Consider the following 23578-nt stretch of genomic DNA (forward strand, 5'->3'; position numbering starts at 1 on the left):
GCGTCGGGAAAGTTGAGAGGCGCCCGGGGTGGGGTCAGGAAAGGACCGCTGCTGCCCTCGCGTGGCCAAGCAGCCACCCGCGCCTACATCACCTGGGGCTTCGCGGGAGGCGGGACTGGAAAAGACGGCTTCGGGGACGCCCGAGGAGGAGGCCGCGGAAGATGCCCACCCTCTGCTCCTAGGATCATTGCGGAGTAAGTACAACCCACCATCATCCCCCCAGGCCTGGAGACCTTTCAGAACCTTTGAGATTCAGGGCACTTGGTTCCACCTCACAATTCCCTTCCTTCCCCCTACCTGGAATTTCCAACTCCTACCCATCCTTCCACCCTGGAATCTTTCTGGATCCCCAGCTGGGAATTCAGTTGCCACCCCCGTTGTATTATTTCTGTGCCTCTAGGGACACCTAGCCGGGCCTGACTTGTGCGTTGGGTATTTACCAACTGGTGTATCTTCTTCCCTGAAAGGTACCTGAGGAGGTGGATGGAGGATGAGGAAGTCTACTCACATTTTATTAGCTTGTGCAGGGAACACTACATAGCTTCTAATAGTCATCACAGATCTCTAGGTTAAGTGTACCCATCCCCTTTTGCCTGTAAGTAAACTGAGGCTCGGGGGGAGTTAAGTGGCTTAACTTAAGTGGCTTGATTTTGCCATTTGTATGTGGCAGAGCAAGAACTCAGATAGTCAGGCCTGTCTGGCTCCAAAGCTGGTCTCTCTCTCTACTGCCCACTGTGATCCTCCAACCTGTCCCTTCCCACTGTCTGGCACAGTGTGTGGCACATAATAGATTTTCAACAAATACTTGCTGAATGAATGAATGTTAGAAGTCATACAGACTTTAAAGATCTGAAGAGCAACCCACACATTTGCTAAATGAGGAAACTGAGGTCCAGTGCAGTTTGGTCCCAGGCCTCTTAACTGGCTCACTAAACTGAGCTATGTGCTCAGTTCAGATCAGTTTCTGCCTTCAAAGAACTTACAATCTAAATTCCAAATGCAGACAACTTAAAGATAGGTAATAGTTATTGAACCCTTATTACATGGACCTGGCTCTACATACATAAACTACTTTAGTCCTACAACTACCTCCTGAGGTAGTACTGTTATCTCCATTTTTCCAAAAAGCAAATTGAGGCTCAGAGAGATTGCAAACCTAGTGTTGGGTTTGGCACCAGGACCCAAACAGCAGGACTTTCAAGCCCCTGTTCCTTAACTGCTACTCCGTACCAACTCCTCATATAGACAGTTACAGTACAAGAGGTGAGCGCTATAGTGGGGGCATGCCTGGGCTGTGGAAGGACAGGTGAAGCCTTCAGGATGAGGTGATGTGTAGATTTTAAATGAGTTGGAGCTACTCCAGACCCAGACTTGTGGAAAACACAAGGCGGGGTGGGGCAGAAGACAGGGCTGGAGAAGGAAGCAGTGGCCAGATATGAAGGTCTTTATATTGCCATGCTCAAGAGTTGAGTGTCAGTTTTGGTCTAGGTGCAGTAAGGAGCCACCAAAGTATTTTCTCAGAGGAATCACCAACTCAGATTCACCCTGTGGAAAGGGCTCCCTGGCTGCTGTGTATATTATATATTGGGGAAAGCAGGGGAGTGGCTTGGAGACAATTAGGAGGCTAATATACTGAAGGACTAAGGTAGTGACTGTAGGGATGGACAAATAGAAATATATTTAGGGGAATTCCCTGGTGGTCCAGTGGTTAAGACTCCGCACTTCCCATGCAGGGGGCACAGGTTCGATCCCTGGTCCCCCGGGGAACTAGAATCCGCATGCAGCGCGGCCAAAAACTAAAAAAAAAAATGTTTTTTAAAGAAATATATTTAAAAATATATAATCAACAATATTTAGTGATTGATTAGCTTGATGAGGAAGAAACGGAAGCCAAAGGTGCTCAACCCCAAGAATTCTAACTTGAGTAGCTGAGCTGGTGCCCCCTGAGATGATGAGCGGGGAGAGGACATATTTGTGTGGGAAATAATGAATTCAGTTGGAGGAATGTTGAGTTGAAGTGCCTGTGAGATGTCTAGGAGATGTTCGGGAGACAACTGGGACAGTTTTTAGTCAAAGAAAATAAAGACACACACATTTATCCATCTGGTTTATTTGCCAAGGGCTAAAATTTTGGATCTAACTGGCACCCCTTCAGTTAAATTGCCACTAAAGAAGGTCAAGGAGACAACTTCAGAATTTGGGTTGGGAGAGGGGTAAGCATGGAGAGGCTGGGATGGTGGTGGGAGGTTCTGAGGAGGTGGATGGAGGATGAGGAAGTCTACTCCTCCATCCACTGAGCCCCTCAGGAGTAGCTGCCTGGCCCTCCCAGGGGGATGACGAAGACCGAGATGTCATCCCCGGAACCCAGCTTGTTGTTGGGGAGACGCCAACCACGGTCCCGGGGGGTACCCCGGGCCCCCAGGACCAGAGCTTGGGCCAGAGCTGTGTACCTGTCAGAAGCACATGTGCACATTCATGTACCAACATGTACGTGGGAAGATGGATACACAGGCCCTCATGTGGGTTCCCAAGCATTTCTTCCCTGTGTCCCTTCCTTCCCCATCGTCATCCCCTTGCCGCCATACAGCCCCTACCTGCTGGGGTCATTGGGCTCATAGGCTGACAGCACCCTGTCCACAGTGGCAGCTACCTCACAGTCACTGGTGACATCCCACAGCCCATCTGTTCCCAGGACTAGCACGTCATCTGGGCAGTGCTCATACTGCGTCAGGTCATACACTCGTACCTGGTGGGGAGAGAGGGTGCAGAGGGAGCTTGGGGATAAAGCGACCTTGGGAGAAAGCTAGCCTGAGACCCCCAGAGCAGGGAAGGCTAAGGAGGCTCCCATGTGGCTCACCTCAGGGAAAGAGGAGAGGAAGGGCTTGATGGGCAGGGTAGAACTGCAGACCCTGAGGTTGTGGTCTCCCAAGCCCCGGGTCACCCCAATGGTGGCCATCATTCGAGCCTAAAGGAAATGAGGAGGGGACACTACTATAGCCTTCTCCCAGTCTCTCTGGGACCGTGGACCCTTTCCACCCCTACCCTCGGGTAGAACCTCCACCTCCCTAGACAAGTTGTGGTGGGTCCTCCTGCCCTCTCCCACCTCTACCATGGAGTTTACCTTTTTGCCCTCCCCACAGACCAGAGGAAACCTGAGATCCTCCAGCTCGATCTTTTTGTAGGCCCTGGGGAGGGGGGAGTAGAGGAGGCATCACCCAGGCATCAAAGTCCCTCTCCCCTAGGAGCCACACCCCTTACACAAACCCCTTAGAAGGGCGGCATTCCCCCAGCTCCCAGCCTGGCCCAGCCTCCAGCTTCCACCTTGCTGTTGGCGAGGGACTGGTTGTGTTGCCATGGAAACGGGCCCCAGCTCTGAGGGAAGTGTTACCAGCCAGTCATGTTCTGGTCCCGGTACAGCATCCTCTGCCCCAACTCCTTAGGCTGAACTCTGCGGGGGAACTCAAGGTGGGTGAATTCACCACCCAGCAGCTCTGGTTTCAGGAAGCCCTGGGGTTGGGAGCGGCCAGACAGAGCAGAGGGCCGGGGGCATTAGGTTTACAGTACACCCTGGGGTAGAGGTGATGTTAATTATAGCAGACCCTTAAATGGAGTTTACTGTGTACCATGCACTGTTCTAATATTAACATATATTAGCTCATTTAATCCTCACAACAACTTTTAAGGCAGGAACTCTTGATTTATGGAGAAGTTCAGGGAACTTTTGAAGATCACACAAAGTACTCAAACCAGGATTCAATCCCAGGCAGCCCAGCTCCAGAGCCATTGCTTTAAAGCACTAAGCTATCCTGCCCCTTAGGGGCCTTTGCTGTTTCCTTCCCCCACTCTGACTGCACTTCCTTCCTCAGTTGGGGCCACAGTGGAAGGCACTGGAGCAGCCCACGCTCTTTCCTGCCACATCCTCCACACCAGCTCAGCCCTACACTCCATAGTCTGTGGAGTGGCCTTCCCAGTAAGCTCCCAGTAAGGAGCGGTCTGTCTGTGTGGTGAGGGTCGGAGAGTCCTTGGGACACAGGGTACAGAGAGGCACAAGATTAGTAAGATGGGAGTAGGGAGTTTAGTTCCTACTTACAAGCATCTGGAGACGCTGGCGCTCAGTCTCCGGGGTGAACTCCCGGGACATTGGAATGATTTCTCCATTCCGGACAATGATGGCTCTGCCCAGAGAAACAAAAGGTTTGGGCTTGGCTCTCTGCAACCCCCTCACATAAAGAGTTCCAAAAAGACAAGGCCCTCCCTTAGAGTCCCTCACCCAGACCCCCAGTTTTCCTCCCCTCATAGCTATTTCAGGCCCTTCCTTATGTCTGTGATCCCTCCTGACCCGTTCCAATCTCTGAACGTTAACACCCACCACGTCACTCTCTTCTATTCCCCCATCCCAGAAGCTTGACCCCTCCCCCGCACAGCCTTTATCAAAGCTCCCACCCCATACCTGCTGTCACCTGCATTGGCTACGTACACCTTGCCTAGCAAGTAGACCACAACCAGTGCACAGCAGCCCCCCTCCACGTGGTGGCCATGCCGCTCCCGGGCCATCTGCTCATCCTGCCATATGAGGAAGGGTCAAAGGGGGTGGATGAAGAAGAGGCTCCAGACACACAGCCACCCGCCCACATCTGCAGAAACAAACTGGCCCAGGCAAGCCACACTGGTGGACAGTAGGGAAGACATCGGTATAACACCCACTTCTCCCTCCCTCTGAACCAAGTTCTGCTCAGGTTCTCAAAGCTGTTATGGGTTCTCAGGGTCACCTCCTCAGGCCACCTGACTCCCATACAGAGTTGACCAAAGTGTCTGCCTGGCAGGCCCTTGGCCCAGGCCACCCACTTACCATGAACTGGAAGGCATTCTCAATGGCACCCACTACCAGGCTCTCATGAGTCACTTCCTTCTGCGAAGACCAGCAGGACTGAGGACCAACCAAGTGAGAGGAATCAGAGGAACCTGGAGCCCCTGGGGTGGACGGGAGGCAGAGGGGAGGTGGCGAGGGGTCCTGGAGTATCTCTACCAGGTCCTTTAGCTGCTCCCGAATGTGGCGATGCAGGAGCCTAGAGGCCATTTCGGCAGCTCTGCCTCCTGCATGCCCATCAAACAGGCCCCAGTAGTAGAAGCAGAGTCCCTGGTGGAGGAAAAGTTTGAGGTGAGTGTGTGTGTGTGTGTGTGTGTGTGTGTGTGTGTGTGTGTGTGCATGTGTGTGTTTGTGTTATGCAGGGAGAAGAGCAAGACTCTGGGCATCCATATAAACATGAGAGAGGAGGTTAGATTTTGGTATTTAAGGCAAATTAGATTTATTCACTCATTCACCAAAGGCATACTATGTGTCTGAAAGCAAAGCATCAAAAAAGTCAAACTCGGGCTTCCCTGGTGGCGCAGTGGTTGAGAGTCCGCCTGCCGATGCAAGGGACACGGGTTCGTGCCCCGGTCCGGGAGGATCCCACATGCTGCGGAGCGGCTGGGCCTGTGAGCCATGGCCGCTGAGCCTGCACGTCCGGAGCCTGTGCTCCGCAACGGGAGAGGCCACAGCAGTGAGAGGCCCGCGTACCGCAAAAAAAAATAAAAAAAAAATAAGAAAGTCAAACTCAGAGGATAAAAGATGCAAAAATAAGCAATGGTAGTTATTAAATCATCAATGAATACATGAGCATATCTCCATTTTAAGTGGAAAACTAAATATTCACACTGACATGGTAGAATCTACCTGATCAATGCCAGATAAAATTCTGTGCCATTAAAGTAGAAAGCTAGTGAGTTAGGGGGTAGGTCTATCACATGGCTCAGATTAAAACCGAATGCCTAGAATCCCTGGGGATAGGTGTCTCCTGTGGAGGTTAGGAAAGGGGGTGGGGAGCTTACCTGGCCTCGGCTAGGCTCCCTAGGTGCCCCTGAAACACTCCTCCGACCTTCCACATACACCACTTCACAGCAAGCCTGGTCCTCATTGTGCCGGCTCTTGCCAGAGTTGATGACCCTGTCAGGCCAAAGTGACCACATCAGGTTGGACACCAGACAAGGTCCTGGAATAACTCCCACCTGAGACACACATACCCTCTGGCCTGCTGGCCAAGCTGAGAAAGGTCACAGCCACCTGGGAACCAGGCCAGAGGGAGGAGGAGAAGGGAGGCAGGGCAAGGCACAAGGAGTACTGCCTAGGTGTTGGGCTCCACCACCTCCTAGAAAGGCCACAGCAGCACTCTCCCACCTCAGGTCTCCCATCCCTTCCCTAATGGTATCACTGGGGGAGGACCTGGATGGAGGGAAGGAGGTTTTAATTCCTGGCTTGCCGAGACCCTGCATCCACTCTGACCCCCAAAAAACTCTTCTAGCTTCTTGTCCACAACACCCCACCCCACCCCACCCCACCCTCATGAGCACACCCACCTTTATCCTAAAATCATCCAGTGAAAGTTTCTGCTGCTTTTTTTTTTTTTTTCTTTTTTGGCTTCTTGTGGGATCTTAGTTCCGCCCCCCCCACGAGGTGTCAAACCCGCGCTCCCTGCATTGGAAGCATGGAGTCTTAACCATCGGACCGCCAGTGAAGTCCCAGTTTCTGCTGTTTGGCAATGAGTAAGTGCTCCGGCACAGATCAGGAAAGAGGAATTGAAATAGGGTAGGAGTGGAAGCCTCCCTGGACTGCGCAGGACCCACATAACCCCAAACTCTTCCCAAATAGGAAGTTAAAGGAGCCGGTAGTGGGGCCGCGGGTCCACCAGCCACGACCCTCAGCCCCTCAGCGCCCCCATCTCCCTCAGTTCTCTGCTCTCCCAGCAGATGCATTAAAAATCCACCGGCCCTGTAGGAATCCCCTAGTGGTCCAGTGGTTAGGACTCCTCGGTCTCACTGCCGGGTCCCCGGGTCAGGGAACTAAGATCCTGCACTGCCAACAACCAACCAAACAAGCAAAAAAAAAAAAAAAAAAAAAAAAATTCACGCAGCCTTGGAGCAAGCTGGCTGCTGCCGCCACTCCCACCGCTCTGGCCCGGAGCTCCACTTCCTTGCCTGGCCAGGGCAAGTCCACCCGCCAAGAGGTGTTCAAAGGGGGCCCTCCCGCTTCCCCGGGTGGCCCCCTCCCCCGCCCCTGGGGAAGCCGGCGGCCGCCTGGTGTCGCGGGCTATTTCTGGGTGTGGAGGGGGAGGGGAATGGTAAGAGGGACAGGGAACTGGGGCGCTGGGGTCGGGAAGCCCAAGGAGTTTTTCCAGCCGCCATCTCCTATATTAAAAGGGACCCCCGCTCCTTGAAATCTCTCTTCCCTTAGCCATTAAACTACCGGGCCGCGACTGACAACTGGCCAACTCATCGTTCACGGGCCCTCCACTCTCCGGGCTCTGGGAGAGAACAAGGTCCTGAAGCGGCGCGGGTGAGGATAGTCAACGAGCTAGAAAGTCCTGAGAAAAGCTGCACCCGACTTGAGAAAGGGCTGGGAGTGGGTGCGGCCCGAAACCCAGAGGACGGCAAAGGTCCTGGGAAAAAGGAGCTCCTGGCACCGAGAGCGGCGAGGGGGGATGCGTCCCAGCGCCCGGGATGCCAAGGTGGGGATGAGGTTGGGAATGGGAGTCCCATCCTGGTTAGGGTGCCCCCGGGGGCGCTCACTCGGCGTAGCCCGTGCTCCAAGGCAGGCGACGGCCAGTGTCCGGGGGGCTTTGCACAGCCCGGCCAGCGTGGTCATCGGCGCGTCGCAGGCCCCCAGGGCTCAGCTGCAGAAAGGTCGGTCGGCAGAAGCTTGCTCGAGACTCTACTGTCCTCGCGGGCGCCGCACTGCCGCTCCCAGCCCTAGCCGGAGGGCTTCTGGGAGCTTGTGGAGGGGCGGCGGGTGGCGCCGAGGTCGAGTTGGGCAGGTCTGGCGACTTGGGGCGCGGAGGCGGGGCGCCCCCAGAGCTCACCAGGTGCGCCACGGCCGAACGCACCCGGTTTAGCATGCTGCCTCCCTTCCCCGCCCTCGGCCGTGGCCCCGCCCCAGGACAGGCCCCGCCCCCTAGGGCTCTCGAGGGGCGGTGCTCGCTCCGGTCAGTTCGGCCCCACCACTGGCTCGCGGCCCGCAGGGCCGGTCCCCGGGAAAACTACCTGCGGCTCTGGGCTACCCCGGGAACAGCCCCGCCGGCTCGCGGCCTCTCCCCCGCCCCGTTCCGACTTCTCCCGCCTCTGTTTTTTGGGGGGAAGAAGGGTCTGCTGTTGTAGGAAGGGGACAGAAATCTTATTTCAGCCTTGCTCTATATTAATCAGATAGAACTTCCCTATTGTGACGGGAGGGTGGTGTCTCCCACCCTCGCCCTGGGTTCCTTGTGCCTAGCCTGCCCAGAGGGTGATGGAGCTGATGATCTCCGTTAGCGACCGCTGGGTGTGAAGCTCCGGTTGTGGTGACACCTCTGGCTGGGGCTGCCGGAGCGAGAGTGAGGGCCAGCGAGCTGGTGCTGGGAGTGGTGTGGAAGTGGTAACAAGGCAGGCTGGAGCCAATCATCCTGAATTAGGGAGCTGGGTAAGTTCCCGGATTCCCGAGGGCGCTGTTCCCCGTGAAGACCACCGCTAGATCCGGCAGAACAGTTACCACTCCGACTCCACTTTTTTTTTTTCAGGACCCAATTTCCGCCCATATTTAGACCTCCCCTGACCACAGCAGAACTGTTAGTAAGGATAACAATAACTACATTTATTGAGGACTTACTAATAATAGGCTCTCTACAAAGCACTTTCTATACTTTAGGCCCTTTACACTGCACACCAACCCTGCAAGGTAGGTTTTATTATGTTCGTTTTATGGATGACGCAGGACTGGACACTCCTGTCATTTTACATGACTTGTTCCAGGAGGTCAACAGCCAGTGGGAAATTTATGCCCATGTCTGTTCCCCAGCCACCCACACCGGTTCTTAAAAACCAAGCTGATTTATCTAGATCAGAGAGGAAGGGTTAAGAGGTAGGTGAATAGAAGAGGGGGGTGTCTCTCCTCTCCCACCCTCCTCTTCTTAAGGCAAAGGCGGAGAACAGTCCAGGTGAACAACTTCTGTGGCTGCCACCTGGGGGAGACAGAGGCCAGGCTAAGTCCCTGCCTGAGAGGGGAGGGTGGTACTGACCTAATGCTGGAACTATGTTCCTAAGCCTGGGAATTGATTGTTAGGCCTCCAGAGACACCTCCTACCCCACACATGGTTCAAATGGGGACAAGGCCCTTATGGTCCTAATGCAAGTCAGGGTAGTCCTCAGGGACTGGCACCCGGTTCATGGTGGGGATTCCACCTCTGGACTCTGTCAGCTGGGTGCTTCCTGACCATGACCCTCTCTGTTCCTGGCTAGACTGTACCCCCAGAAGGAGTGTCTTTTCTGGTAGCTTCCAAATAAAAATCTCACAATGGTCATTCAGGTTTGTAGACTTCTATAATTATGCCTGCACTTTGGGCAGAGAGAAGGAAAAAGAAGAAAAGAAAAGAAAACCAGAAAAAGTCAGACCCAAAGGCACATAGAGTGGCAAGCCAGACAGGGAGATAAAGAACACGCTGCTGCTATGGGTATTTCCCTCCTGTTTGAGAAAAACTGGAACCAGCTCACAGATAAACGGCATAAACAGTGGCAGCAAGCCATAGACAGAAGAAAAAATATAACATCCTGGCTATTTTTATTATTCAGTGTTTCTGGGACAGTTTGCTTACCACTTCTCCGTGTCATCCAGCTCCATAATCCCTGCTCTTCACAACACCCATCATGGTGTGACTGCAAGTGGGCCACAGAGCCAGGGCCCAGAGACCCCCTAGTTCCAGCAACAGATGGTCAGCAGGGATGTCAACAGCTCCCTTGGGCTCTAGAACAGCCCTCCGACCGTACCCAAATCCTAAGACTCTCCTCTCCCTGAACCTCTCACCTCCTATTCCTGGCATCATCATACCTCCTGCATCCTCAGACTGCCCCAGAACCTGGTGAGAAGGTCACCACCTCTACTCATCCCTGAGGCAGCACAGAGTGAGAGGCAAAAGGGAGATGGAGTGGGAAGAAGCAGCCTTGTAGGTTATTCTTTGCTGAGAACTGCTCAGAGAGGCTGGTCCTGCCAGGAGTGTGCGAGGCCTCAGCTAGGGGTAGGAAATGGGTATGCTCAAGAGAAATCCCTTTAGGGACTTCCCTGGTGGCGCAGTGGGTAAGACTCCACTCTCCCAATGCAGGGGGCCCGGGTTTGATCCCTGGTGGGGGAACTAGATCCCGCATGCATGCCGCAACTAAGAGTCCTTATACTGCAAATAAAAAAGATCCCGCGTGCCACAACTAAGACCGGGCACAACCAAAATAAATACATAAATATATTAATTAGTTAATTTTAAAAAGACAGAGAGAGAAGTCCCTTTATCCTGGGCCACATGCAGTGGCTCAGAGCCAGGAACTGGGCTTCTTCCCTTTGCCTCTCCCCTCCCCATTACTCCAATCCCAAAGCCCTCTTAAACTAAGAGGAATGTCCTTCAATCAAGAGACAAATTCACAGACCACCGCTTCCTCTCTCATTTGTCGAATACTTTCATATCCAGAATCTCACCCTGTAAAAAATTACACACTATACAATTGCAATTACATTGCAATTTTTATGCTGAAGAAACTGGGTCTCAGAGTTTCGTTCCCAAGTTGGGGTTCATACCCATCATCCACAGGCCTACCACAGCCCTCCTGCCTTCCAGGCCCCTACCCACATGCCTCCCCTGGTCCTTCCTGCCCCAGAGGACACCGCTCCTGGGGTAGAGATCATTTGCTATTTCCTCCTGGATTTTAACATTTTAACACTGAAGGGCTACCATAGCAATCTAAAAGAGCATTGTCAAATAGGATTTTGTGCAATGTGGGAATATTCTATATCTTTTCTGCCCAATACAGTAGTCCCTAGCTGCATGTGGTGATTGAGCACTTGAAATGTTGTGTGTGTAAATGAGAAACTTAAGATGTTATTTACCGTATCGGACAGTGCAGTTCGGGAATCTTCAAGGCTCAAAACCCGTGAGGGTCTGGGCTATCACTCCTCACACTCAGCAACCCACCCCAAGCCCCAAGACCTCCATAGTCTTGAGGGACCTCTCTGAATTACCTGCCTATACCAGGGACCACATCGCGGGGTCTGGCTGTCCTCTCTTCACCCGGTCTTGCCTCGAGCGCCAGGGGTCGCTGTGCCCGCGGGGCCGGCGGAGAGCTGTGCGCGGTGCCCGGCGCTGTCCGGGAGGCGGCGGCGGCTACGCCCGCGCGGGGCTGGGGAAGCGGAGGCGGCCCCGGGCTAGGAGGAGGAGGAGGCGGCGGCGACAGCCGCGAGCTCCCAGGCCTGCGGGCGGCAGCCTCGGAGGGACCCCGGCTGAGCTCTACAGAGCTGGCCGAGCGGGCCCGGAACTCCCCGGTGCCCAGGGCGGGCCCTGCATGACCGTGATGCCAGTTTGGTCAGAGCCCCTGCGCCTCGGGGACGCAGCAACTTGGTGAGGGGGACAGGACTCCGGACTAGACAGCACCGGAGCTGACCGCTCCCGCCTGCAGTCCGCCTTTCGGAGTCTCGATCCCGGGTCCAGAGGCGAGGAGAACCTCAGGCTGGCGGGTGGAACCCGTGGGTACCGCCGTGGGGCAGGTAGGTCCCAGGCGTGGGAGCTCAGAATTGGGAGGACTGAGTGGGCGCGGGGCAGGGGCGGGAGAAGGCAGGGAAAGGTTAAAGGATCTTGTGGTTCACATTCTCAACCCCATGCTGGTATACAGGGGTTTGGGGAAAACAGCCTGGGAAACTGAGGCAGGAGTGTGGAAGCCTGAGAACAAACCCCAGAAGCTTCTTTCTCAAGCTCTCTTTGAGGGAAGGAATAGAATGCCAGAGAAGGCACCCGAAATGCCCACTCCCGGGTCTTTTGGGTCTTGGGGTTCATAGGAGAGATGGGAAAGTTGGGTTGGAGGTGTGGCAGCTCAGAGTGAAATGGGTTGGGGGACTGCCGGAGAAAAGGCACAGCTGCCTTTGTAATGATCAAAACAAAGGTTCCTGAAGGGGGCAGGGAGAGGAGATACCTACTCAGAAAAGAGGTACTTCTAGAAGCTCTCTGCCCGTGGAGCACACCCATCCCAGGGGTTTTGGCATCACTTCCTCCATCTGCCCCCGCAGTCTTTCCTGGGCTCTCACTCTGGGGAGCTAGGACACATGGCTCTTGGTCCTTCTTGAGCCCCACCATCCTACCTGCCTCAGTTCCACCTCCTTCTGGAGGTTGAGGGAGGGGAGGTCTTGGGGAAAATGGAGATGCTTTGAGGCTGAGGCCGCTGAGGCTCAGAGACCTGGAGGACTCCCGTTCTAGCCCTCTAGAGTGGGAATGGGGGTGAGGGCAGCAAAGTTGAGCCAGCTCCTGGCCAGTCCAGGAAGCAGGTGTGATGGGGCTAGGAGGAGGAAGAGGCAGAGAGGATTCAGGACCTCAGGGGTTATTATTCTCAGGCGCCTCTTCCCAGCAGTGGCTGTCAGATTCTGCTCAGGAGCTCTTCCCCGGCCTTCAGCCCCTTCCCAAGACCAGAGAGATGACAGGGTTGGTTCTTAGACACCTCCTACCATCAACCCTGCTTCACTCCTGGCATAGAGAAGCTCCCTCCGGAGCTACATGTTCCCAGAGTCTGCAAGGACCTCTGCGAATTCCCAGGGCAGAGGAGGGACTCTGCCCCCTGTCCTGGCACCTTGGGGAACAACCTCAGAATTAGGCACTACTTCAGTGCCCAGTCCACCCACTTGCCCTCACCCAGGCCCTCCTCCACCCCCTGCATGGCCACGGGCTCCCTCTGTCCCTTGCAAACCACAAGAATCTCTCCTATTTGTCTAGGAAGAGTGAGTCTGAGGCCAGTGGATGAACTGACAGAAGATAAAAGATTCCAAAAAAGGTGAGTGAGGAGACAGTTGAAGAGGGGGAGTTGGGGGAGTGGTGCGTAGACAGAGATCAAGCACCCTATCCAAGGGAGCAGCCGGGTCCTGGCATTTGGTTTGGCCTCTAGTGTTCCCAGCACTAAGCTGGCACCTGAGGGAGCCCAGTGATCCCCAAGGGGTAGCAGTGCAGCAGAGGGGGTGGTTCATGCCCCTTCTGTGCTTGAGTGGCTCCCAGCTGCTCTGTGCCTCTGCTTTACTGGGGTTCCCTCCATTTCTAGTCCACTCTCTAGGATAGATTTGGGAGATTCGAACCATCAAGGATGAAGGAGGAGAAGGAAAGGGGAAGAGAGCAGAAGCAAGGTGGTCCAGTGAGAACAGGGCAGGTTTCTGCGCTCAGGGTCTTCTACCCACATGCTGCCTGGCCTTGGGCAAGTCACTTGACTTCTATTAGCCTCCACTTCATTTCTTCCTTTTTATATTTAAATTTTGTTTAAGCTGAATTGCTAGTACCTTCCCGTGGTTCAAATCCCAAAAGATTAAAGAGCAATAGGGAGAGAGATTTCCCTGGCAGTCCAGTGGTTAAGACTTTGCCTTCTAATGCAGGGGGTGCGGGTTCGATCCCTGCTTGGGGAGCTAAGATCCCACATGCCTCGCGGCCAAACAGCCAAAACATAAAATAGAAGCAATATTGTAACAAATTCAATAAAGACTTTAAAAATGGTCCACATCAAATATTACTCAGCCATAAAAAGAAACAAAATTGAGTTATTTGCAGTGAGGTGGATGGACCTAGAGACTGTCATACAGGGTGAAGTAAGTCAGAGAGAGAAAAACAAATACCATATGCTAATACATATATATGGAATCTAAAAAAAAAAAAAAAAAAAAGGTTCTGAAGAACCTAGGGGCAGGACAAGAATAAAGACGTAGAGAATGGACTTGAAGACACGGCGAGGGGGAAGGATAAGCTGGGACGAAGTGAGAGAGTGGCATGGACATATATACACTACCAAATGTAAAATAGCTAGTGGGAAGCAGCTGCATAGCACAGGGAGATCAGCTCGGTGCTTTGTGTCCCCCTAGAGGGATGGGTTAGGGAGGGTGGGAGGGAGACACAAGAGGGAGGGGTTATGGGGATATATGTATACCTATAGCTGATTCACTTTGTTATACAGCAGCAACTAACACAACATTGTAAGGCAGGTATACTCCAGTAAAGATGTTAAAAAAAAATGGTCCACATCAAAAAAAAATCTTAAAAAAAAAAAAAAAAAAAGCAGTAGGGAGAAAAATATCTCCATTCCACCTCTGTATCCCAGCCAACCAGTTTCCCTTCTTGGTGGCAAACAATGTTATTAGGGTCTTTTGGTACATTTTCCAGAGCTAGCTTAACCCATATTTGAGCAACATATATAATTCCTCCCTTTTACACATCGAATACACATCACCAGGCACTTTGCTTTTTTTCCCTAAATGACGGATTATCGTTGGAGATCATTGCATGCCTCAGTACCTAAAGCATCTCCTCATTCTGCTACAGCTGTCTGGATGGGCATTGCACAGATGGCCCACAGTGTATTTAGCCAGCCCTTTACTGATGGTTGTTTAGGTTGTGTCCAGGCGTTTTGAGTATCCATTTGCTCATTTGTAAAATGGGTACAAATAATCCTACTTTGTAGGACAGTCGTGAAGGATTCAAGAGTATGTTTGCAGGGTCGAGTGCTCAAAACATGGCAGCCAGCATTATTGCTCCTTCCATGTCACAGCCCTCCATGGGACCATGCCCAGTCCATTCTTTAAGACCCCTCCTAAATGTCATCTCCTCCACAAAGCTTTCCATGTTTTTCCCAGCAGAACAGTCTCCCTTTCTGCTCCCTTTTCTGACTGTAGTACTCACCACTTTCTACAGTGAGTCTGTGCCAGGCTGAAAGCTGCCTGGGGACAAGTCGTGCACCCTGCCCGCCTCTGTGCCCCCCAGAGCACGTGGCACAGTGGTGCTGGCACTGGGCACTGGGAGGGCTCCTGCCTGGAGTCAAGCAGGGTGTGTGCTTCTCTCTGCAGGATGCGTGAGAGGGCCACACAGAACTGGAGCACGGGCGGCTGGCTGCTGGCACTTGGCGTGGTCTGGCTGTGGACCCACCTGGCCTCGGCTTCCTTGCAGCCTCCAACTCCAACAGGTCTAGGGGAGGTGGTGGGGCCCTGGGGCGGGCGGTTTTCCAGGATGCCTGGAAAGCTGGACACCACTGCACCCCGTTCCACAGCAGGCAGATCTCTGAGGCAGAGTAAAACCCACAGATGCGAGGGCAGACCCATTCTCACCTTCCCTTCCATGCCGGAAGGTGTTCTGCAGGGAGAGGAGCCCCCGGGTCAGGGCTTAAGTCTAGCCTCCTGGCCTAATTCTGTGGTTTTCCTTCTGGGATGGCTAAAGCCGGTGTAAGCGGATGATCCTCGCCACGCATTGTAAGCCCTCGGGGCCCTTGGCCTCACCCAGGGGAAGCCAGGAGATGGGGGATGGTGTGGACTCCATCTTTCTCCTGCCCAGGGGCCAGACTCTGCCAGGGTGATGAGTGTGGCCTAAATGGGGAGGAAGGAAGGATAGGAACGCAGATGTGGCAGGAAGATGTCATCCGTTTCCTCCTCCCCTGCAACTGGGAATCTCTTACCTACCCCTGCCCTGAGCCGGGAGGAGGGGCTGGAGGACAACTAGGGTGGGTGGGAGGGGGGCAGGGGTGCTGGCCTGGGCCGGGCATCTGATGGTCTGCTGGCTCTTTCAGTCCCCGTGAAGCAGGGCACCTGCGAGGTGATTGCTGCTCACCGCTGCTGTAACCGGAACCGCGTCGAGGAGCGCTCCCAGACTGTCAAATGCTCTTGCTTCTCTGGCCAGGTGGCCGGCACCACCCGGGCAAAGCCCTCCTGCGTGGACGGTGAGTGAGAGGCTGGGACCCGGCAGGGAGGGCTTGGTCAGAGAGATAAGAAGGGCTGTCCAGGCTTCGCCATCTGCTGGGGATACAATTTCATGCCCAGCTCAGGGCTTTCACTGTCGGAGTCTCAAATGATGGGGCCACCTCTGGGAGGAGGGGCACAGATGTGACCATCGCCATCCCATAGATGAGGAAAGCTCTGTCATTAGCACATGCCCTCCCTCCTGGCCACACCTACTGCCTGGCACATACGCGGATTCATTTCCTCACACGATCTTCTCAGGCCTCCCGTCAGCCTCATCACCTCACACCCACTCCTCCAGACGTTGACTTCTTCACCTGCGGCTCCTTCCCAGGCCTCTTACACATCCCCTCCTCTCATTCTCAAGCCGGCCTTTACCGTCCCCTCACATGGATACACGTGTATCGCTTGGCCATGAATTCCTTCGTATTCACCCCTTTCCCACGGCCCCACCCATGCTTATTTTCTTACTCTCACATGGCAGCGCCATAAACGTGCCCACTTGTGCTCACACGCACACACCTGCTTGTGCGCACTCCCTCAAATGGCCTGCACGCTTGCTCACGTACACCAAGGGGTATGTTGAAGACTGTGCCTCTCTGCTAATGATGTGGTGGCTCAACTCAAGGGTTGCCTTAGAGACAACTTCCCCTGCCTTCACCCCTCTCTGTCTTTGGTGAGATGTAGGGGTCAGTGGGGTTGAGGTTGGTATGGTTGTGTCCCAAGGCCTCAGCCTGAGTACTGCCCTTCCGGGCAGCCTGGAGTAGGAAAAAGACAACGGAAATGCAGGGCTCTAAGCCATGGTGTGTAGAAACATGCCCTTATTCTGCACGAACCACTCCCACGCCCACAACTGCATGCTGTACTTGCAGAGAACTTACAGCTGCCCTCACTGCTTCCTGCTCCCACAGCCTCCATCGTCCTGCAGAAGTGGTGGTGTCAGATGGAGCCCTGCCTGCTGGGCGAGGAGTGTAAAGTGCTCCCGGACCTGTCGGGTTGGAGCTGCAGCACCGGACACAAAGTCAAAACCACCAAGGTATCCAGGGAGAGACACTTCATCGCAGCCCTACTCTTCCCCCTTCGCTGGGGACGGAAAAGGGGACACAGGAACCCTGGGGTCTAGGATGCCGGTTTCCCAGGCTGAGATCTGCAAGCCATGTGGGCTCATCCCCGAACAGTCTCCCCTGGGTTTGTCTAGACTCTGGGGACTGAAATCCAAGGTGTCCTTCTGGGCATATTCCTGATGTTCCTGAGGCCTTAGTTTCCTTCTCTGCCAAGAATGAGTTTGCCTTCCAGAACATGTCAGGTCCACAGAACAAAGTAGAGAATTGAGGGGATTATCTAGGTAATTGAGAGGGGAATCTCTGCAATTGCCATTCTGCCCTCCCACCCCTGCTGCAGGCCCACCCCCACATTCCCACGATTCACTCCCTGTAGCTCACACCTGCCTTTCCCTGGTTGAACTGCTGTGCTGACACCAGCCGAGAGGATTATTATTTCCATGGTTTGCTGCCTGCCGCACAGAACAAGGGATAATCAAAATTTTATCGAACTCGTTAGCAGTTCCATGTGTGTCACGGTTAATCCGTTGTATTGCTCTGTCATGGCCGTTTGTACAGATGGGTGACACTGTGGGGCAAGTCAGAACTCTGCCTCCTGCCTTCCCTCCCCACCATCACACCCAGCAAACAAGCAAGCAAAGAAAACAATACAGAAGGAAAGGCGGGCTCCGGACTTCTAAAGGGAACATTTTCATAGGGCACAGAACAGGAGCTACAGCAAGAAAAAGTGTGGCTGGGTCTAAAGGAGAGCTTCCTATCTGCAGGCAGGCAAGGGACACAGCCATTCTGAGTATATTTAAGACTAGAAGAGACCCACCCCAGAGCTTCTGACATTTGTCACTATCGTATGGGTCTGGATTTGTAGGCTGTAGATCACTGTGCTTGCAATTTGGTAGCTACTCTGAAGCAACCGGCGGTGACGCAAGGCTGATTTAGGTTTGCATGGGCCACCCAGCCACACTTTCCCAGTCTGGACTGCTTTAGGGGAAAGTGACCTGCATATCCTGGGGAATCTCGGGCACACTGGCACGGGACAGGCATTCCCTTCTCTAACCTTCCCGCGCATCACTTGCTCTCTAGGTCACACGATAGCTCTTGGGGGTCATGACCTGACAGCTTGATTGAGCCACCCACTGGAGAACGGTGTCCAGTTATCAGCTGGAAAATGTGGAGATTCACTTCCCCGGACCCACACCCTGTGCAAAGTGCAGCAGTACTCTTTCCAGAGGTATTGCAGTTAAGCTTCTCAGCAGATACGTCCTCATAGCTCCAGGCCAATCTCCAGCCACATACCTGTGGTGCTGGGTTCTCCCTGGGGGACACAGAAGAAGGTCAAGATAGAATCCCTACCCTTAAGGAACGTTCGGTCAAGTTGAAGAGCTGACAAAAGGCAATCAAGGTAACTTAGATTAAAGTGTGTGGTATCAGACTGGTTTCTGGCCCATATGCTGTGAGCATGTTGGGGACCGTTCACCCCACTTCAGTTGAGGAGACTCCCACAGCCCTTCAGCCACCCTCTGGCCACAGGGCACAAAGACATAGGTCATATTCACCACCCACTACTTCGGTAGGACCTCACATCATAGGTCATATTCACCACCCACTAATTCGGTGGGACCTCACAACGGTCTGAATCCCCGGCAAGCTGCTGACCTACTGAAGGAAAACACTCTCCCCTGATGCCAGACCAGCTGTATCTCATTTGGATGGGGCTGAATTGACTTGGGGAAGGAAAGCAGAGATGAAGCCAAACGACTTTACAGAAAAGCTTCTGCAGAGGCCTTGCCTGCTTCGGACACACTGGGTATGGGCTGGACAGGACTGTAAGATCACCCCCACCCAAGCACCCCAGGTTTTTGTTTGTTTGCTTCTTTTAACAGATGAGGAAACTGAATCCCAGAGAAATGAGGTGACTTGCCCAAGGTGTCACAGCTTGGGCTCCCGAATCTCTAAGACGGCTGACCTTTCACTTAGCCTGGATGTTGGGATTCCAGCCTGGGCTTTCCATGCTGTTTTTAATCTCAAGAACAGGAACCTGCAAAGAACTGGCTGGACAGCTCAATGATTTTGAGCAAGAACTTTTACAAAGTTCACTCCTATCTGAAATAATCCAGAATACCTACCCACCAGGATGCAGGGCCACTGGGTCTCCACTCTGCCCTCAGCCCCAAAACTTCCAAACAGAACCCATGACAGCCCAGAGGTCCCTCAGCCCAGTTACAGCTGGGCACTCTGAGCTGGAAGCCTTGTCCACTCTAACCCGTCTTTTCCAGAGTCCTTAGGCTGTGCCTCTCAGTGGCTCTGGCTCCAACAGAGGGTCTGGGTGGCGTCCAGGGCTAGTCAGAGTCCTCTTCCTTCAAAGGCCCTGCTAGGCAGCAGGGGAGCCCCTGTGCTGGATGGAGCCTCTGTCCAGGACTGAAGGTCAGCCATTCAGGCTGCACCCTAGGTGGTCTGCGGATGACACACAGGCCTCAGGGACTCAGAGACGCGAATTACTTGGATGTCTCGTCAATAAGAGAATTACAGCCTCAGTGACTGCTGGCATCAGCTGGGATCAGGTAGGATCAGCTGGGATCGCCAGGACTGCAGGGTGTGATGGGGCCTTGAGGGGAGGGGCGTCAGTAGAGACCAACTGGGACAATGCTGACTTCTGACCCTCAGAGAAGATAGATCAGATGACGGGTTGAGGCTGAGAGTCTCAGTCCCTCCCTGCTTCTCTCCCTCCCTCCCCATGCAGTAGAATCAAGACCGTTGACCCCACTCCAGGGTTTATCTTTTTTTTTTTTTTTGAGATGTTCTTTTTCTTTTTTACATCTTTATTGGAGTATAATTGCTTTACAATGGTGTGTTAGTTTCTGCTTTATAACAAAGTGAATCAGTTATACATATACATTTATGTTCTTGTTTGCCTTTTTGTTGGTTTTGGAAATGGGGTGAACAATGATGCTGGCCTCCCACTAGGCTGTAGATGTCAGAACTCTGACAACTTCGAATCTCTGCATATAGTGGGGTCACAGGGTGAGGTAGTCAAGGAGTAGGTCAAAGGTTGTCATCACCTCCTTCAAGGTTGGGGAGTGGATTAAAGGATTGGCACTCTTCTGGAAAGGATAGTTAATATTTGCAGGCCACATACAGTCTCTGGCATATTCTTTGTTTTTGTTGTTGTTTATTTTGTTTCATGTTGTTTTAAAAAACGTTTTAAAAACCATTCTTAGCTCAAGGGCTGTACAAAACCAGGCCCCAGGCAATTTCTGGAAGGTTGCCAACCCCAATAAACCTTTGAAGGCAGGCCATCTCTGCAGCTTGGGTCTGCCTCCCGCCCTGCCTTTGGTGCAGTGGGAACCTGAGCGTGAGGGGTGGGTCGGGTTTTGTTTTTCTTCTAATGTTCCTTGAGAGACTGGTGAGTGAATTATTTAGGCTACAAATGAGACAGCTTTAGCAGAGTCGGACAATAAGAGCCTGCTCTCCTTGAAGCCAGGAGGCAGGCTTCTCTACTCCCTCCCCATCCCTCAAGACTGTGTCCAGGAGGGAGGGAGAGGGCTCCAGCCGCCTGTGCATCTGCTGCATCCATAGCCAGTGGGCCGTGAGCTGGGGGATGGTGCTGTACAAACTGCCCCCAAGCTGCCAACCACCGCCCACCCCTGCCCCAGCCAGGCTCCTTGATCCTCGCTGACTTCCCTCATCCCTGCTTCAGAGAAGACCTCCTTCCTTTGGCACATGCTGGAATTTGCTCATTCATTTTTTTAACCCCTCAAAGCCTCCATTTCCTCCTGACCTAATCATATATGTATTTGGTGGGCTTTGAGGGGTATTCTTTATATGGCCAGGAGAGCCCCACACAAGAGGATCTGATGGAGAAGGGAAAGCTCACCTCCCAACAGAAGCTCCCTCAGGTCCTGCTTCCAACTAAGTCAACATTTGTACACATTTTGTAGCTGCTTCAATGGCAGTATAGGAATGCAAATTAATTTTCCTGGAGCATAGGGGTCCTGGATCATTTGTGTTCCTTTTCTCCCCTTAGTGGGATGGGCTCTCAGATTTCCTGAGGTTAGCTGGTAACCCTACCCACCCAGCTTCGGAAGGTTGCCAACTACAGAAGATCATGTGGCTACTTTCTGTGGCCTCCTGGCAGTTTCATTAAGGTCTGTGAGTGACATCCTAATTAATGGCTCCAGACAGTTGGCTAGAGTTGAAGCCGCAGCTTCCTAAAATCACAAGCTCAGAGCTAGAAGGGATTTAAGAGACCTTAGCCAATTCCCTCATTTGACAGATGAGAAAAGGAAGGCTCAGAGAGGTTAGGTAATTTGCTCAAAGTCACACAGCAAGCTGGTGGCATGTGCTGCCCAGTGATCCAGACAAGTGCTCTTTATGCTACTGCACATTGCCTCTTAGTGTAGTATAGATGAGAGCCCTGAAAAGAAGCCAGAATTTCAGCAAGGATGAATGTGAAAGAGCCTCACTCTAAAATCACCCAACCCTGTGAGTTCCAAAGGACAGAATAAAGAAGAATGGGAAGCTTTTAGAGATATATACACAGAAAGAGGGGAGAAGGGACAAAAGGGGGGAATTGAGATCACTCAGAAGAACATCAAAACACCAAAGCACCACACAAAATAATTAGAATAAACCTTGATTTTTGTCCTTTTTGGAGGAGACAGAATGGAGCTTCTGTCAATCTTTGGGAGACCTGTGCAGCAGTTTTGATGGTTTCAGGATTCTTTGGAGCCTAATGCAGGGGGCTGCAAATCAAGGCCCATGGGCCAAATTTGGTCCACCACCTGTCTTTGTAAATAAAGTTGTATTGGAATGTAACCATGCTTATTCGTTTATTATTGTCTGTGACTACTTTCCTACTATGAGATAGCAGAGCTAAGTCATTGCAGAGAAACCGTACGGCCTACAAGGCTTAAAATATTTACTGTTGGACCCCTTGTAGAAAACTTTTGCCAACCCCTGCCCTGGCGTTTTTATCAAATCTTTCTCAATACACGCTGACAATTTGGAAAATGATGACTGTATGTTGAATTTCTAGGTTTTTTTTTTTTTGAGTCTGTGCTTGTGTCCCCTTTAATCCCTTCCAGTGCCACTTGTGAGCTCTAACAACCAAAGAAACGAAGAAACAACGACTAAGACAGAGGCCAAGAAAAAGACTTGGAGCAGATGGAAGCTTCCCTGATATGTTGTCACACCCCAGATCAGCTCAGTTCACATTTCCCAAGGTCATGTAACTTCTTTTTTTTTTTTGCGGTACGCGGGCCTCTCACTGCTGTGGCCTCTCCCGTTGCGGAGCACAGGCTCCAGACGTGCAGGCTCAGCGGCCATGGCTCACGGGCCCAGCCGCTCCGCGGCACGTGGGATCCTCCGGGACCAAGGCACGAACCCGCGTCCCCTGCATCGGCAGGCGGACTCTCAACCACTGTGCCACCAGGGAAGCCCAGGTCATGTAACTTCTACTTTTAAACCTCAGGGAAGTAACTGCAGGTGCACCCATGTGTAAAGATGTAATTGTGTGCGCATGTACGCTGCTGGTGTTTCTGTGCATCGGTGGATTTGAGCAACTTCATGCTCAAAAGCAAGGCTGATATTCAAAATAGATAAAAACTAGCTCACCACAGAGACTGACTAATCAAGGCAAATGCCAACCTGTACGTCAGACCAGGGCACGCTGACTGCACAAAGCCCAGCGCGTTTCCACTCCACCTGCTGTGGCTGAGATGGGACTTCAGAGTAGGGGAGCAGCTAAGCTGGTTCTTGATTTCCTTGGTCTTGTGATGTGTCACTGAGGGTGGGTCTGGGTCCAGAAGCTACTGGACTCAGATGGCTATAAACATTGTATTTGGAATAGACATATAGACTGGGCATAAGGAAGAACAGGCAACTGCCTTTCAAGCCTTACATAAGGGTACACACTCCCCTTTAGTCTGGCTTGGAGGGATAGGATTCCAACCATTTTCAAAGGCTGTGTTCACTTCCATGCTGGGTGATTGGCAGTACACAATCGCTTCTACTAGTGAATGTCTACCTTGTGTCAAGCACATTAGGCTCTTTATATAGGTAACAGTATATTAAATGGGACTCTTCCCATCTCAAGATTTGGACAGAGGCCTCAAAGGTGAGGAAAAGAATAATAGGGATCAGCTATGATCAGCTACCACATTCTAAATCAAGATGCTAGACTAAAGACTTTCCTGGTGGTGCAGTGGTTAAGAATCCGCCTGCCAATGCAGGGGACATGGGTTCAAGCCCTGGTCTGGGAAGATCCCACATGCCGCAGGGCAGCTAAGCCCGTGCGCCACAACTACTGAGCCTGCGCTCTAGAGCCCGCGAACCACAACGACTGAGCCTGTGCACCACAACTACTGAAGCCCACGTGCCTAGAGCCCGTGCTGTGCAACAAGAGAAGCCACCGCAATGAGAAGCCCACGCACTGCAGCAAAGAGTAGCCCCTGCTCGCCACAACTAGAGAAAGCCCGCACACAGCAACAAAAACCCAATGCAGTGAAAAATAAATAAATAAGATGCTAGACTATATCTCAGATTTGTAAAACGGATGGTCCATAGGCCTTTACTCCCCTCTAGACTGTATAACAGAGGGCTAAGAGCTGAGGCTGAAAGGCAGGTGGTATTGAAGGTCTGTCTGGAGTGAGTTGTCACTTCCTTCCTCCCCCAGCCAAGGGGAAGGTTTAGGTGTCGATTCTGTCTTTCACCCACTTAAGAGGGGAATTGCAGAAAA

General features: G+C 52.7%; 2 protein-coding genes across 7 annotated transcripts; one reads left to right on the top strand and one right to left on the bottom strand.

Moving 5' to 3' along the window:
• The first annotated feature begins 66 nt into the window (after positions 1 to 66).
• TAFA3 (TAFA chemokine like family member 3) lies at positions 67 to 22083 on the top strand. Of its 6 annotated transcripts, none has more exons than XR_013831510.1 (6): positions 67 to 194; positions 12801 to 12858; positions 14903 to 15018; positions 15616 to 15765; positions 16696 to 19403; positions 21927 to 22083. XR_013831510.1 is itself a non-coding variant. In XM_079944191.1 (6 exons), the coding sequence occupies exons 4-6, from the start codon at positions 14904 to 14906 to the stop codon at positions 16905 to 16907; spliced, it is 477 nt and encodes a 158-aa protein (XP_079800317.1). In that variant the 5' UTR covers positions 67 to 194; positions 7271 to 7372; positions 12801 to 12858; position 14903; the 3' UTR covers positions 16908 to 21651. The 6 variants fall into 6 exon arrangements, 5 of the variants coding, with proteins under 5 accessions (XP_079800317.1, XP_079800319.1, XP_079800315.1 ...); XM_079944191.1 differs by lacking the exon at positions 21927 to 22083 and adding an exon at positions 7271 to 7372 and having other exon boundaries at positions 16696 to 21651; XM_079944193.1 differs by lacking the exon at positions 21927 to 22083 and having other exon boundaries at positions 16696 to 16820; positions 17926 to 21651.
• PPM1J (protein phosphatase, Mg2+/Mn2+ dependent 1J) lies at positions 1913 to 8089 on the bottom strand. The gene is made up of 10 exons (XM_079944250.1): positions 7606 to 8089; positions 5872 to 5986; positions 4850 to 5137; positions 4451 to 4563; positions 4091 to 4175; positions 3389 to 3507; positions 3122 to 3185; positions 2858 to 2965; positions 2595 to 2746; positions 1913 to 2450 (listed from the first exon to the last, which is right to left on the bottom strand). Exons 1-10 carry the CDS (start codon positions 7929 to 7931, stop codon positions 2303 to 2305), a joined length of 1518 nt encoding a protein of 505 aa, XP_079800376.1. The 5' UTR covers positions 7932 to 8089; the 3' UTR covers positions 1913 to 2302.
• Positions 22084 to 23578: the final 1495 nt, after the last annotated feature.

Source organism: Stenella coeruleoalba (genome assembly GCF_951394435.1).
Source record: "Stenella coeruleoalba genome assembly, chromosome: 1".
Lineage (NCBI taxonomy): Eukaryota > Metazoa > Chordata > Mammalia > Artiodactyla > Delphinidae > Stenella > Stenella coeruleoalba.